We start from the raw sequence: 17,124 nt of genomic DNA, 5'->3' as shown, positions 1-17,124 counted from the left end.
CCACTTATCAATATTGTTAAAATGGCAACTAAATTTCACCATGAATTTTGGAAGGGACAGACATCCAAAGCATAGCAGGTGCCAACTCCAGTCTCCCCGACCCTAAGCCACCATCATGTCTCACTGTAAAACCTGCAAAACCATAAACTTACCTACTCAGCTTTCTTCTTGTCTACATACAGTCTACAGATAAGTGTGGCTATCTATAGCCCTGTCTGTATCCTTAGCTTCCCCTGGCCCACCAAGTCATGCCTGAGCTGAGTTCACCTTCCTCCAGTCTCTGTACCCCCAACACTGGCCTCACACAGCCTCCTTTTTCTTCTCTGAACATTATAAGTACTTTTCAGCCTCTGCATATGTGTGCCTCTACTGAGAAGCATCTTTCCCCAGCTCTTTGTAGGCCTAACTCATTCTGATCCCCTATCCTCTCAGCTCAAACATCTCCCCTAGTTACCACCAGCCTATCATCCTGCCTCTAGCCCTCAGAGAACACCTGTCTCAGTGTTTAAGTCTCTTCTGTGTTTCCCTGATGTTTATTTTGGTCTACCTCCCTCCCCTTTAACGTAAGTGAGCTCCTTGGGGCAGGGACCTCATCTCTCTCCTCCCCCATGGCATCCTTGTGCAAAGCAGACAGCCTGGCAGCCCGTCCTGCTCACAAGTATCGGCCGAGTGAACATACACAAATCACTGAATTTTCTGGAGGAAAAGAACCCATGCTCTTTTCCTTCAGAATTTAAACTTGAGATATTTTAAAAACAGGTGATTCTGGGTTTAATATTGTAAGGCCATATCTTACAGCCAGTTACTCTCTTGGAAATCTCACTTTAGTTCAGAGTAAGCCCCAAATAGCAAGCAGGAGACCTCCCTGCTCACAAAGACACAGGGACCTGACTTGGGCAAACCAGGCCCTGTCACCTGGGAGAAGGCAGTCTCCTCTCTGGGGGGAGCTCATCTTTCTCTTTACATCTCTGTTTCTAACTCTGGTCAGGGAGCCTCCTCCACTCAAGACAGGTTATTTTAAATCACTTCTAGCTGTACTCATGGACACAGATGTTTCTCATGCACCCTTTCTCTCTGGAAATGCCATGTCCCTTTAAAAGAGTTTCCTGTCTCAAGTCCTCCTCAGTGCCTTCCTCCCAGGCCTAAGGAATCTGTTCCCATTCTCTCCCTGAGGTGGATTCTACACCATTCTTCTTCAGGTTGTCCTAACCCAAAGGGACCTTGATCCTGAGCCTACCGGGGGACCAAGGCTCAGTCCTCATATGAATTTTGGCAAAGGAAAGTTGGGGTCAGGGCCAGGATGGGGAAGGGAATGGCTCATGTCTTTATTCCAGAGTGGCAGACAGCACCTCTCGCCATGGGCAGCTGCATGCAAAGACTGCCCATCCACCGTAACGCTCACCGAGTGTGAGTGTAGCCAGCTCCACAAAAGTTCACTCCAAGACCAGAGCAATAGCTCCAGGAGCCTGCCTGCTTCTTGGTCCTGCCTTCCTGTTTTCACAGAGCATGGCATGACCAGGCACAGAACTGAGTCCAAATCTGTCCTTCCCAGGCCCTCCCATGCTCCACTCTCCCCCAGTCTACTACCAGCTCAGCCTCCTGCAGCTGCGATCCCAGAACACTCTCTCCAAAACGTTGAGAATGGACAGCACCCAATTGTGTGTCTCACTCTAAAGCAAGTCAATTCATCTTTCTGAGCAGGCTGGCTGAGGGGCAAACATGCTATACAGATGGAGCCCAGTAAGCACCTTCTCCTCCAGCTTATTTCTATTTATTTCTGCATCCAACTTCCCTGGCCTGGAGTGGTTTCCTTTAATATAGGTCCATGCTACATGTACCACTAAAATGGTATCTGAAACTAGGGAACAGAGTAATCTGGGTTCAGCAATGGTTAAGGACTACATTTTGGAGACAGCTAGGAATACACACTTTTCTTCTAAGCTACCTGTGTCCTAAGCTCATTCTTCTGTGCTTGGAAATGGCCGAAGGAGACTGCTTGGTTTTAGCTTAGTTTCTACGCAGGTTCATGGGAACTGGCGTGTGTGGAGTGTGTTCTAGCCTAAGCAGGCCTTGGGGCTAGAAAACAGGGTAGTGGATGGTGCCTACTCAGCTAACTCAGTGGCTCCACTCAGCAGAATCACCTATTTTTTAAAAATCCCAAGTTTAAAAAAATGTATAGGCATGTATGCAGCAGGCAAGAGTGTACATTGCTAAGGAATCTGTACCCACTGCTACATACTTTTGTAGTGCCATTTTGCAAGAGCCAGCAAACTCAAAATATAAAACTCCTGTCAGGGCATTTTTACTTCTAGGAATTTATCCTTTAAAAATATTATGCAATCATGAAAAAAGAAGAGATGACTTTAAAACATTGTTCAATGAAAAAGTCAAATGTAACATTTTATGAACAATGGAGTACCGTTGGGTTAAATTCTTGTTTTGTTTGTTTGTTTGTTTTGAGACAGTATGCCACTCTGTCTCCCAGGCTGGAGTGCAGTGGCTCTGTTCACTGCAACCTCTGCCTCCCAGGCTCAAGGAATTCTCTTGCCTCAGCCTCCTGAGTAGCTGGGATAACAGGCATATGCCACCACACCCAGCTAATTTTTGCATTTTTGGTAGAGATAGGGTTTCACCACATTGGCCAGGCTGGTTTTGAACTCCTAACCTCAAATGATCCCCCTGCCTTGGCCTCCCAAAGTGCTGGGATTATAGGCATGAGCCACCACGCCTGGCCAGGGTTGAACGCTTTTAAAGATTATGCAAACTTGCATATGTGGCAAAAGAAAAATATAGGGGAGGAAACAACATTCTCAACAGAAGTAGCTCTAGAGAAGGGAAAGTAGAAGCTTCTAACTTTTACTTTATGTACTTCTATACTTTCTAAATCTTTCATAATCTGCATGTATTACTTCCACAATTTAAAAAAATACCCAAGCTCCAGATTCATCCCTTGGAGATTCTGATTGTGTATGGTATTTGTATTTTCTTAAAAGTGCCATTGATGGTTTGGCTTTACTGCCAAGTTTAAGAACCCCTGTGTACTCTAGAAGGTTGTGGGCAAGGCTAATGAAAATATGCCCATGGATGACTCAAAGACACATTTCCCAGCCTCATGCACAAAAAGGAAAGGAAGAGATAGATATAAGGAGAGAGAGAGAGAAAAAAGGAGGACAATCCCAGAGCAAAAAGATATTAAGTGAGCTGGAAAAAAAAAGGAGGTTTAAAAAAGTTAAAATCAGGAGACTCCAATCCCAAGATCCTGCCCTAAACCACCTCATAGAATCCCTGGGCCTAGACAGAGATAATTACATATTAAGAAAATTTCTACCAGAGTTGATCTGTTAAAATAGACTCTTTTTTTTTTTTTTTTTTTTTTTTTTTGAGATGGAGTCTCGCTCTATCACCCAGGCTGGAGTGCAGTGGCCGGATCTCAGCTCACTGCAAGCTCTGCCTCCTGGGTTTACACCATTCTCCTGCCTCAGCCTCCCGAGTAGCTGGGACTACAGGCACCCGCCACCATGCCCGGCTAGTTTTTTGTATTTTTTTAGTAGAGACGGCGTTTCACCATGTTAGCCAGGATGGTCTCGATCTCCTGACCTCATGATCCGCCCATCTCGGCCTCCCAAAGTGCTGGGATTACAGGCTTGAGCCACCGCGCCTGGCAAAATAGACTCTTAAGTTATCGCCTTGATAACTTAGAGGACTGGAGAAGAGAGAACATCTGAACTCTGGATTACCTGTTGAAAGCAGGCTTGGACAAGGTTTTCAGGGAAGAGATTTCGAATAAGGTCCAGGAAGGCATCCAGGCTGGACACTTCATCGTTCTTTTTCCCAGGCCCCAGCTGCTTCTTGAGCTTGGGATTCCCTGGATGGATAGCCAAGACCAGAATGACCCCCAGCACTGCGGCGATGATGGTTGTGGACATGTAATACACCATGGCTCTTGTGCCCAAGCGGCCACTAGCCTTAGCATCCAGGCCTGACAACCCTGGATTGAAAAGAAATGCAGAAGGATTAATTCTATTACATTTGTGCTAATGACCTATGTCTACATTTCTATGACATTGGCTTCATATTACTCAAATGTGTTAATGGCTGATTAAATCCCCTACTGTAGTCTTCCCTCAGTATCGATGAGGGAATTGGTTCTGGTACTCCCAACAGATACCAAAATCTGCAGGTCCTCAAGTCCCTTCTGTAAAATGGTGTAATATTTGTATATAACCTATGCATATCCTCCTGTCTACTTTAAACCACCTCTAAATTATTTACAATACCTAATACAATGTAAATGCTATGTACATAATTGTTATACTATATTTTTAAACTTGCATTATTTTGTATTTTTTATTAGTTTTTTTTCTCAAATATTTTCATTCCTCACATGAGGGACTCACAGATATGCAGGGCCGACTGGACTGAATATTTGGTCAATCTCATAGTTTATCATTCTATTTTCCGGGGAGATTTTCAAGATTTTACAGAACTGGGAGAGTTGAAGATTCTCCTGTTTAGAGTTTACGAATGGTCTGTGACAACTTTTTTGTCAGTCTGCAATAATGAGTTAAAATAAAGTTGAAGACAACCCATTTTTAATTCTGAGATTATGTTCTTTCCACTTTTTTTTTTTTTTTTGGTCTTAACATATCCTTTCTTTTATGAAGCAATGCGATGGTGCTGGTACATGCTAGTTTTTAACTTGTTTATTTATTTAGGTTTTAATGTCCTCACTTGGAAGACTAAAAAGTTAGTAGCTCTGTCCCACGCTCAAAATGTCTTTTGAATATATTACTGGTAACTGACATGGAGAGTCTGAGAATGAAGATTTCGCCCAGTCCTCTCATTTCTCTGAGGTGAAGCATGAAGATCCACGTTCCCAGCCTCATGCAGGGATTAGGGAACACCCTGTGAAGCACCCTGCCAATGGTGGGCACTTCATCTATACCTAGGGAGGTTAGAGGAAATTCCAAGCAAATTAACAAAAACTCCAGCCCCACTGGGTTTTTTTCCAATTGTTTCTTCAATGTGTCCACTTCCTGGTTTCAGTTCCTGCTTTTACCAGAAAGAGAGATTGAACCCCTTTTTGGGGGTCAGTCTTTTTTGCTGTGGGGGAGGAAGTTAGTGATGTGAGCTGCTCTAAATTAAGCTGACCTACGTATGACCTACTTCTCTTTACAAGCTAAAGTCTAATTCTAGCCAATGGGAGCTAGGTTTCCCCACCAAGTTGGCCAACGTATGATCTGTTAACAGGCCTAGAGAACATTTTATCTGGTTTAGAGAGGAGCATTCATGGTAAATGCACCATTTCACTCAATCTAGCGTTGAATGATAAGATCCCACTAAGCCCCTAAGTGCCTGATTCTGAGTTCCAGCATTTCAGGTACTGGGGTCACTGGTCAACCAGCTGAGGCTGTCTGACAACCCAGCTCAGCCCCTGAATCTCCTGGAGTGACCAGAGCCTTGCCAGTCCAGGGGGATAACTTCTCCAGATCACTTAGCTGGCTGGTACCCAAATTTGGACCAAAGCTTGGCTTCCTGCCCTTAACTCAGAGCTTAGTCTCCAAAGGGCACCAATTTATACCCTGTTTCAGCAATATTATTTGGTAAGGAGGAAAATATCAGTATAAGCCCACAGAGGAGGACCAAATTCTTTCAAATACAGTAATTAATTATTTTAGTCAAAAATAAGTGAACATGATGCCACATATTAGGAGTACTTTTGTTCTGAAAAACTCAGAGGACTTTCATACCTAGCATTTCATTTATTTTTAATGCAACCTCCCTCTATTCCCGATTAAAATAGTAGAAAGTTTCCTTTTCCATTTATTACCTTTATCAGTATCTGGACAAAATACAATTTAGAATGGTGAGAAAAGTAGACATTAAAAATTAAGGCCAGGTATGGTGGCCCATGCCTATAATCCCAGCACTTTGGAGGCTGGTGGATCATGAGGTCAGGAGTTCGAGACTAGCTTGGCCAATATGGTGAAACCCTGTCTCTACTAAAAATACAAAAATTAGCCAGGCATGGTAGCACACGCCTGTAGCCCCAGCTACTCAGGAGGTTGAGGCAGGAGAATCGCTTGAACCCAGGAGGCAGAGGTTGCAGTGAGCCGAGACTGCACCACTGCACTCCAGCCTGGACAACAGAGGGAGACTCTCCCTCTCAAAAAAAAAAAAAAAAATTAAAACCACTAGAGGTATCATCACTTGTAACATGTGGCTGTGTTTCCTTTTCTTTTTTTTGCTGGAGAGAAAGACAAATAGACTTGACTAATTGATGGCAAGCTTTTATTTCTTTAGGGTTGATTATCCCCATTTCAGAGACAGGAAAACCAAAGCTCTGAAGTGAAATGACATAGACGATCACTTTCCCTCAACCAAATTGAGATTCTAGTCAATCCAAAAGCTGGGGCAGGAGTATGACCCATGTTAGCCAGGCACTGGTGAGGTCATCTTACCTGTGATTAAACTGGAGATGATTAGAGGGAGAATGAGCATTTTTAGCATCCTCATGAGAATATCCCCTGGGAAGGCTATTAACATAACCACATCAGGGTGGATGGGAGATGCCAAGCGAAGAAGCCCTCCACATACTGCTCCCAGGATGACACCTAAAAGGAAGGGGAAAACAATCTGAATTTGTTTTTTGCCCTCGTCAAATGACTAACTGTAGACACTTATTTCAGCAACATTGACCTTTCTCATGCTTCTGCAGTATTAGATGATGAGCAATGTGTAACAAAAACAACATTAGATAAGTGAAGCTGATTTTGTTGACTAGCGAGAAGACTTTCTAACCCTCCAACTATTCTAAAAAAGTCAACACCCAAAGAGTCAAGGAGAACCTTCTCAAGGCTTTATGAAAGTGCACACTGGCAACTTGACTCCAACTTCTTTGAGGCTATTTGTCTACTTGGAGCCAGAAATTGTCCATAGAAATAAACCATAAGGGGCTGGGCACAGTGGCTTATGCCTATAATCCCAGCACTTTGGGGGGCCAAGGTGAGTGAATCACCTGAGGTCAGTGAGACCGGTCTGGCCAAAACAGTGAAACCCTGTCTCTACTAAAAATACAAAAATGTAGCTGGGCGTGGTGGCGGAAACCTGTAATCTCAGCTACTCAGGAGACTGAGGCAGGAGAATCGCTTGAACCCGGGAGGCGGAGGTTGAAGTGAGCTGAGACGGCACCATTGCACTCTAGCCTGGGCAAAAAGAGTGAGACTCCATCTCAAAAAAAAAAAAAAAAAGAAAAGAAAGAAAGAAAAAAGAAAGAAATAACTCACAAGGACAGATATTGCTTCCTCACCCAGCCCAAGCTTGACCACATGGCATGGCATTTAATGTGTGTCTTCTCATTGTAACTGGAGACCAGATGAAAAGAACATTTAATTGACCAAGCTAGTGTGAATTCTATTTTTTTCTTCCTATCTATTTTCTTTGGCTTCCAATAATTTCCCCATGGCTCACTCTCAAGGCTTGTCCTTGACTTCTGTGTCCTTTTACATAGTTTTTAGATTGCTGATTTTATGGGAGCTCAAGAATGGAGTCTAAAATATTTAATTTTGGAGGAAACAATTTAGGCAGAGATGCTGGCAGGGATCTTTCACTTTACAGACTCAGATCTCAGAAGAAAAATTTTAGATCTCTGCAAATGGGTGGCCAACATGAATGACTCTTGCAGAAACCACAAGTTGAGTCAGTACCACTGGCCATAACGGAGGGAGGGAGTTCCAGGAATGCAGGCTACGGTGTTAATTCCATGGATGTAGAGGGAGTCATGTGGCTGCAAGCCTGACTCTTTTTCTTCTGCAGGTGAAAATCATACTCTCCAACTTCTTCAAGTCCTGTGATGAATTAGATGTGGTTACATGGTAGGTAACCTTTGGAAAACCTAACCATGCCTGTGGTTTCTTATTAAGTGAACTTAGCTGTGGTGAGCTGGGCCACTGGCAACCAAGGCATCTATCTCAAAGGAAAGGCCATGGAATAGAGGGGTTCAGGTGGGTGTGTGTGGGTGGGTGGGAGGGTGGGAAGGACAAGTTGTTCATTGCTTCTCTGTGTAACCTAAGTGAGAGCTGAAGAACAAGGGAGGGATTGAAAAAGGAAATGGTGTGGTTGTCATTGTAAGAAACTGTATCTCGCCCCATTTTCAATAAACCCTCATGGGAAACTTAAGACCAAGATTGCATCAACAGCCTGAGAACAACCATCACCTGGGTGAGGCCTGAAGCAGAGGAGGAGGACTTGCTACATGGAGCTGTATCAGATTAAGGCATTGGGGCAAACATCTTCCGCACTGACCTCATTAGCCAATGTGCCCAAATTACCTAAATTAATGATGTGTCTGGAGAAGCTCAGACCTTGGGAGCCATTTTAGTGTGGTTTTGTGCAATACTTGGGCTTATCTTGATGCAGGTGGTTCTCTAAACATGGTCCATGGACCACTGCTTTGGAACTGCCTAGAAGGTTTGCTAATATGTAGACTGCAGGGCCTCATTTCAGATGGCCCAAAGCAAAGTCTCCATGAGTATAGGAATCCACATGCCAACATTCTCACAAGATGCTTACTTGCAAAAAATTTAAGAACTACTAGAATCCAAAGGAGAACGAATGGCTAAAGGAGGTAAGGAGGAAAATTGTATCACTGAAGCCTGGGTAGACAGGACCCTAGGCAAACCATGTGGCTTCCTTTCTGGTGGAACGACTGGCTGCTGAGACCAGCTGCCCCACAGAGCCAGGAGAGTCCCAGAGAAGAGGGGACTGGGGGTGGGGTGGTGCAGATACCTACCAAACACCGTCAGAGTGAGCAGGAGATTCTTCCCCAGCTTGTCACACAGGCGCAGGCCCAGGTGCCGGTGCTTGGGTTCCTCCGAGCTGAGGTGACTGTCGTGCATTCGCACTTCCACCTGCTTGGGCATATTGTTGGCACTGGAACAGAAGTGAAGGCAGAGATTAGAAAGACTGGCACCTCCCCTATACAGTTTCAGGGGCTAGATGAGGAGAAACCTCTCCAGGCACAGTTGGAATCTGGAACCATCTGCAGGAAAGTAAAAGTAAGTGTGACTCAGGGTCACCTATAAGCAGGACAGTAGGACACACTGAGAACTGATGTGGATCCTCCCAGTAAAGGAAAGGAACACTACATGCAATGGTAGGGTCTTCCAAAGAGTTGCCCCCCATAGTAACTTAGGGAAGGAAGTTACCATGTTACAGAGCCTTTACTTGAGTCTTGACCAAGGTTGCAAAGGCTAAAATAAATAGAGATCCAAATCCAGATAGGTCTGGCTCCAAAACCTGAGCTATTTTGTTCTTGTAACAACAGCAAAAAGGTGAGTCATACTTGAGTTACATCAACTTTAAAATGTCTCCAAGCTCAAGCCTTCCCCATCCTGACATGTGAAAGTCACAAATGTTGATCATCCAAGCTTTACCTCTTTTTTGGAAAAGATGGTTTACATAGTAAAAAAACAAAAACAAACAAAAAAAAACAATCAACCTATTGTGGCTTTTAAAAGGTCACCTACATTATCAAGACTACTAAACTGGCCAAGAGCTAATACCACTTAGAATCTAGAAGTATGGTTTTAAGAAGTATTTTGATCACCTCCAGCTATGGTTGCAGCCAAGCCCTTTTCTGGGTAAACCCCAGGTACGCCTAAGCCATCCTGGGAGTCTGCCCAAAGGAGCCCTTGCTGGGGTAATGGGCATACTTCGTCCTCAGCTTTGTCATTTCCCTGGCCAATAATATTCCAGATGTAAGCTTGGGGATTGCCATAGGGAGGCCAGTTTTTCACTTTCATATCTTAGGACATTTTTTACCTGCTGTTTACAATCACCATCATTTGATAAAAGAAAAAAAGTAAATAAGCCTTTCACACCTAGAAAGAGAGGTGTCTCTGAACAGATGACAGTGCCTTCAAGACAGGGAGGTGTTGCCCTTATCCAGATAGTCTTGTCATAGACTGGAGAAAATTTCCTTTGGAACCAACACCAAGCTGCAGACCTGTGTTTTGAAATAACTGGTTATAATGGGAATAGTGTGGGTTTTGGAGCCAGAGGGCCTTGGCTTCAAATCCTGACTCCAACTCTTGCTAGTTGTGTGGGGTGTAGAAAGAAAAGCCTGATGCCTACTTGATAAAAGTTAAACAAAAATATGCTAGCATAGTACCTTTCTCCAATGTACACAAAGAAGAGACACTTAACACCCATCAGCTTCATGGCAAGGATGACATTTTGTTCAGGGGGCTTACCCACTTGCACTGCCATTCCAGCAAGATACCAAGACCTAAGCTTCCAGTCTCAGAGTTAAGACCTGGAACCCAAATACAACTACTTGCTTTTTCATAACAGGCTGCCTAATATACTCGCTACCCAAATGTTTTAAAATTAGGAATAACGTTGCATGATCAGATGAGAATGTTAGTCAAAATATAAGCTTCCTAGTCTCCCCTTAATGGCCGAATTTTCTACTCATCTAGTTAATTTCTGAGGCAACTTCTGGTTTCCTGACATATGTGTGCACTAACAATCCCTCAGACCGTCTGAAAAAGGAAATAGGGTATGACTGCCCACAGCAGGTGGGTGAGGGCCTTTCTGATCAGTGAGCAATAAATACCACTTCCTCCTATCACCAAGTGAAACAGACAGAAAATTCACTTTACAACACAGCAGGGGGAAATGATCAAAATGATCTTTTTAACATGGATAGACCATATTTCTATGTTTACAGTGGGATCTTTTTCCATTTTTAAACATGTCTCCAGTCAGTAATATGAAGCTCTAAAGCAGGAAATGTCGAACAAAGAATGGAGGTAGTATGTGTTCTGAAATGGTGAATGTATTTCCTTAGCCAGCTCTTGGCCAAACTCTCCAGTCCCCTTGAGATCATTAATCTCCTTGCCTTCTGCTTCATTTGAATCCCTCCTGCCATTGAAATGAGAATCAGGCACATGGTTGGTATTCAAGTAAAACTAGGAAGTATTTAAAGCAACCATTCCGGCAAGATCCATATGATGTAATGGAAGTGTCAGGCATCAAAACAGCCATGTCAAAGTGAAAACACACAAACAATCAGGTTAGCATATACACCCAACCCGGCAACATGGTTGGATGCCTGTGCCACACATTTCTTTGTTGTACAATATTGCTGCTTCTTTAATGGTTTGTTTTTTAGGCCATAACAAAATGTCCCTGAAGTCCTAAATCAAAATAGCCACATCAAAGTGACTACATCAAAATACTGTAAACCCACAAATATTAATTGAGAGAATTTCCGTGAGTTGCCCTCTTGGAATTAAACAGATATGGAAGACTTGTAAGAGTCCTTGATGCTTGCACATAGAAAATAATTTTAAAGGTAATTCAGGGACTCATCTTGCAGCTGGAAACACAGAGAGTCCCCCAAGAACTCTCTGTAAAAATTCTGACTAATCTAAAATTTCCAACTATTCTAATTAGTCTAACTAATCACTACAGCTCCCAGAACACAAAGAGAGACTGACATGGGAATTATCACGTAATATAGCATGATTATATAATGTATATAGAATATTATATAATATAGAGCTGCTTCTAAGCCTATACACCTTTAGAATAAGATGTAAGTTTTTAAAAATGTGTTCACACAAACAGCTATATAAATGCTGATTGCAAACACACCTGGTAACAGTGACAATAACAGGGATAACTTATATTTATTGAGTGTTCTCTATGTGTCAGATACTATACTCAGTAATGGGTATGGTACAATCTTTACTCTTAAAGAGCCTTTACTCAGAGAGAAAACATAAAGCACGTTGTACTGTAATTGTCTGCTTTATGTACAGGCCCTGAGCAAGCTTGCAAAGGAGTCTATGGGAAATCATAAGAACAATGCCTAACCCAGGTTCAGGGAAGAGGAAGGGATGTTCAAGAAGGGGTTCCAGAAGGGGCCAAGACCTGAGTCAGCTCTTGAAGGAAGGATTTAATTTAAATGCCTGCATTCTCCACCAGTCTATGAACCCCAGGAGGGCAAGATTGTGATCTTTAACACCTAGTACTGAGAGCTTAATCAATGTTTGCCAAGAGAAATTGAGAATTGAAAAGTAGCTCTAAAATGGCCCCGTGCTTGCCCCTGGGAATAAGGCCCTTCTGCAGACAGACTGGCAGCATGCCACTTCAGTCAGATTCTGACCATTCTTGCATTTATTCCACAAATTTCTAGTGGGCCCATATTACAGGCCCCATACTGTTGTCAATGTTAAAGATATTGCAATAAACAAAAAGAGCCCTTGATATCACGGAGCGTGCACTTTAGTGAGAGAACAAATACGTAGATAAATACATTTTAAGTAGTGAGAAGTGCTGGGAGGGGGGTTGTATTAGTTCATTCTCACTCTGCTAATAAAGACATACCCGAGACTGTGAAATTTACAAAGGAAAGAGGTTTAATTGACTCACAGTTCAGCATGGCTTGGGAAGCCTCAGGAAACTTACAATCATGGTGGAAGGGGAAGAAAACGTGTCCTTCTTCGCATGGTGGCAGCAAGGAGAAGTGCCAAGAAAAAGGGGGAAAATCCCCTTATAAAACCACCAGATATCATGATAACTCACTCACTATCATGAAAACAGCATGAGGGTAACTGCCCCCATGATTCAGGTATCTCCCACGGAGTCCTTTCCACGACACATGGGGATTATGGGAGCTACAATTCAAGATGAGATTTGGGTGGGAACACAGCCAAACTGTATCAAGGGTGAAGGAGAAGGATAGTAGTGTGTGGGGAGGCAGCGTGATTTTGTATCAAGTGTCCGGGGAAGGTGTCTATGATGAAGGGACATTTGAATAGAAACCTAGAAGAAATGAGGGGTCTCCTCAAGTATTTTATGCAATTTGTCTAGAGCTTAGCAAATAAATGGAACATACACAATTTGGAAATCTGTCTTACTACCTAGATCCCAAAACTCCCACCCAGATGCACACCCTGGGGTCCACGTGTTGATTTTTACATGGATTCAAATGAATATGTAATAAGTAATGCTGGGTCCTATCACCATCATGAATATTATGAGGGTGTAAATGACTATCCCTAAGAGAAACAGTTACCAGGAAGAGGTGAGTTGGATATAGGTGGAAAGCCTAAGGTCACAGCAGCCAGCAGATTTGCTCCCATGGCAATAAGCAGAAAGTGCCAAATCTGGTCTGGGAAGTCCATCGGATACACAGTAAGATGTCCAGTGTGCACACTTACCCCTTTACTAATAGTCCCTTCCTACATCCTATAGCTGTGCACACAGAACAAAGCAACAAAACCCAGGTGGGATTTGGGTCCACCAAATCCATCAAGGCTAGTGCTCTCTGACACTGCCTGCCGTCCGTGTTTCTACTTGAGTGCCTCCTGAATGGAGGAATATTAGCAATGCAATGCCTTAATGTTGGAAGTTCCAGTGCGCCAACTCAGACCGATCTCTCGAATGGCCTCCACTGCCCAACAAAGTAAGGCCATGTGGTGGGACAGCTGTTGGGGGATAATTAAAAACTTTTAACAATGAGCCTATAATTTCCTTCAGCCTTAGCCTCTCCATTGAATTATTTAAACAGCTGTTAATTTTGCAATCGTTGCCCAGTTCTTTCTCATGCAAATCCACGTGAGTCCTGTTTCAAGGCAAGCTCAGCTTATCGTGCAAATCATCCTCTGTGACTCAGAAGGGAACGTGTAATGGGGCTAACACTAAGTTTTAAACTATTCTCAGAACCTGCTTTTCATTAGCATTCAATTTCTCTTGCTTTGCCAAGAGCCTCTAATAATAGGCTCATTAGATGTGGTGTTGGATTCAGATTTCCTGCTGCACACTTCAGTGTCGCCTTAGCTGGCACCAGACTCTTTTTTCCACCTTCACTGATTTGATGAGGTGGCAACAGAACACTCCCCAGGGACCCTAAAAGCAACTGGTGTGTTTCTCCTGGAGGATGTGTGTGGGGTTTGCAATGGGCTTCACCCACCTGTCTTTCCACTGCTGACATCTAACCTCCCCTCTCTGGCCCCAGGCTTCAGGATCTGGGGAGGTACTGGGGAGCCAATGATGTCCAGAAATTGCCCTACTGGAAGACACTAGGTCACCCTAGTATCAAGAACAAAAACAGTGCTCGTAGCAGGGCCTCTCGCCTAAGACAGTTGTTGTATTTGGATAAGAAAAATGGAAATACCAGTGATGTCAGCTCGAGCACCAAGAACAAGGAGGTAGAGATTTCAGCTTTGATTGTCCCACATCCAGGATATCCCCAGCTCCCTGAAGAATGCCACCCCTGCTGTAAAAGGGCCTGAAACTCTAAGACTTTCTGGCATTTCCAACAACCTGCAAGTCCCTCCACCCTTCCTAGATCCTGTAAGACCTGCCTTAACTGTGTCAAAGATGCTTACCCACCAAGATGTCAGTCTCTCTCTGACAGATACGGTGTTGTCACAGATCCTGCAAATGAAACTTAAAGGGTCACAGCCTCTAAAGTCTCTTTCAGTCCCTTCTTCTATTCATTGTGTCTTCACAGTGTTCATTTGCAAAATCACAGAATTACTTTCTTGTCCTGCTGGTGAGGCACTCCAGACTTCACAAACCTCTTTTCTACAGCTTCTTTCAGTCCATTCGAGGGGCTGGTTAAAGAACACAGTTTATAGCTATCCTGAATCATGATGGTATTGGGCCAGGATAGGACTGGAAGTCAGGAAGTCTGTGTTCTAATTCCAGGACTGCTGCTCAATGGGTGTGTCAGGGGAAAAGTATGAGGATAAAATGGATGTAACGTTACCTTCCGTGATCAACAGACAGTAGGGTAAACTGCTATGAGATGGTAAAAACACACTCTTAATGTAAGATATCAATAAGGTTTAAGTATCAATTTTGGCCCATTTTTATTTTTTAGGTCCCATTCTCTTAATCTATAAAATAAGAGGATCGAATTGGAAATTCTTTAACATTATAAAATTCTGTGATTCTCTAATTCTCCAGGGAGGGAAAAGGATAGTAATAGCATTCAGTTCCAGAGATGTGGATTCCATTCTAGCTACCCACGATGGAATAAGCCTAGAGATGACCATGAAGACAAGTCATTTCATTTACCATGAGATAGCCCAGTAGCTACACCACAACCCTCACAGGGAAAGGCAGAGATGAGAGACAAACCAACAGCAACCATAACAACAACCTTTGGCGTTCCTTTTAACCTTCCTTATGTCTGCTACGGAAGCATTGTTTTCCAGGGCCAATAAAGCTGGGTTGGGATGAAATTCAGCACACAATTCAGACGTGAGCATCTTCTAATTCCTCATCCATCCTCACCCATTCTCAGGTCTAGATTTCTAACATGGGCAAATCAATGCCTTGGGAACAGTCAAACAGGTAAACTGGCATTGGGACCGGCCAACTGCTAAACTGACCACTAAGCCATTGAGAGACCACCTACATCAGGCACAGTCAACTTCTGTGGAACTGGTGAGGTGGCACTCAGAAAAGACAAGACGAGAAATCGAAGGAGAAGAGCCTCTTTTTCCATATCACTTCCTAAGTGCAATGGTCCAAGCCAGCTAATGCCATGAATGGCAGGTATACAGCCAATTGAGACTTCAGGTGTCTACACACAAACTGCAAAGACAAAGTAGCAGGAGACAAAGTTTTCAAGGGATGAATAAAAATTTTATTTGTTTGGCTCAGAAACAGATGTTATAACACCAGCTCTGATTAGCAACTGTCAGAAGGCAAGTTGGTGGAATACAATCACATAATTACATGGCCATTGATTCTTGGTTAAAATGTCCCTTTTCTGGCAGTGGCTGCGACAAGACATTTAGTCTTTTGGACAAACGATGCAACTCATTGCATCATTATAGAGCTCCAATAAGATAATATCTATGAAAGCACTGAGAGAGTATCTGATATATAGTAGATACTCAATTTTAATATCCTCTCTTTGTCTGAAATCCCTCATATGATGCAAAATGACCAGTAAGAGAGTTTACTCACTGTTGAGTTTTAGTAAATCTCCCTGCCAATACATTGGTGCTTGTGCCTTTTACAAACAGAAAGTCTCAGAGGGTCCAGAGTAGGTGAGGGTCTGGGAAGATCCCACTGCCATCAGCCTCCCTATGATGGAATGACTAAATAACCTCTCAAAGAACATCAGGAGTACAACCTTAAGGATATGGCCTCTGGACTTCTATGAAATCTTTCCCCAGGCAGAGACTTAGGCAGCTTTGACCCAACAAATTTCCTTATTTCCAGATAGACTCACCACCCCAAACAGAAATAAGACACCAAGGAACAATCAGCCTCCAGGGCCCAATGAGAGACTGGGGTGGGGTGTTTGATCATCTCAAATTGGGAACCTCTTCTAAAAATAAAGATTATGCCATGGCTCAGGAACACACTGGCCAGCCCAGTCCCCAAAGGCCTGTCAATTCTGAAGTAATGGCTACCCATTTCTGGTTCATGGAACAACACAAAAATACATGTGATAACTTCACACAACATCAACAAGATGAGGAAGATTCACGTGGCATGCACTCTGGCTTTTGAGCCAGGGGCAACTTGGCCCCTTTCCAGATGAATAAGCCAGCTTGTCTTGAAGCAAACCATCTCTGCTAGCTAAAACATCCTCCACCCACTCTTCAAACCAGCCTTCTTAGACCAACTTTTATTCCTTCCAAATAACTCTGGGCATGACTTCCCTCAGGAGCCTTTGATGACTTGACTCCCGAGTTTGCTTTGTAGATGTAGTTTACCATGTCACCCATGCTCTCAAGGCATTTTTCACGGTTTACTCGTATATTTTCCCCACTAGAACATAAACTCTTTGAGGACAAACCGTGTCTTATTTGACTCTGTCTCCACCATGCCTAGCATCCTCCTGGCACATAGTATATGCTAAATTAGTGTATGTTGCATGAAGGAATGGATGATTATGTTAAAAATATGTTCTTGTCACAGGTTCTTTGTGACACTCCATTATAAGAGGTAGTGGTCCAGAAGGCTAACAAATCTGAGAAGAGGAGAGAAATGAGAGAAGGAACATAAGAAATGGTTTCAAGTGGGGAAGTCCCATCCTGTAAAAAACAGGGGGGCCGGGTGCAGTGGTTCACGCCTGTAATCTCA

The 17,124-nt window shown here is 43.3% G+C and overlaps 1 protein-coding gene across 3 annotated transcripts in view; it reads right to left on the bottom strand.

Annotated features, from left to right (window-relative positions):
• SLC1A2 (solute carrier family 1 member 2) overlaps positions 1-17,124 on the bottom strand; it is a 171,981-nt gene that overhangs the window by 58,017 nt on the left and 96,840 nt on the right. For all 3 annotated transcript variants that reach the window (XM_050758753.1, XM_050758754.1, XM_050758752.1), the window contains exons 2-4: positions 8,792-8,931; positions 6,462-6,614; positions 3,738-3,988 (exon numbers count right to left, since the gene is read on the bottom strand). In XM_050758753.1, the coding sequence (XP_050614710.1) occupies positions 3,738-3,988; positions 6,462-6,614; positions 8,792-8,931 (544 nt within the window). The remainder of the gene's footprint in view (positions 1-3,737; positions 3,989-6,461; positions 6,615-8,791; positions 8,932-17,124) is intronic.

Source organism: Macaca thibetana, chromosome 14, assembly GCF_024542745.1.
Source record: "Macaca thibetana thibetana isolate TM-01 chromosome 14, ASM2454274v1, whole genome shotgun sequence".
NCBI lineage: Eukaryota > Metazoa > Chordata > Mammalia > Primates > Cercopithecidae > Macaca > Macaca thibetana.
The sequence above is the reverse complement of the archived record's forward strand: the minus strand, read 5'-3'. Positions and strand labels throughout refer to the sequence as shown.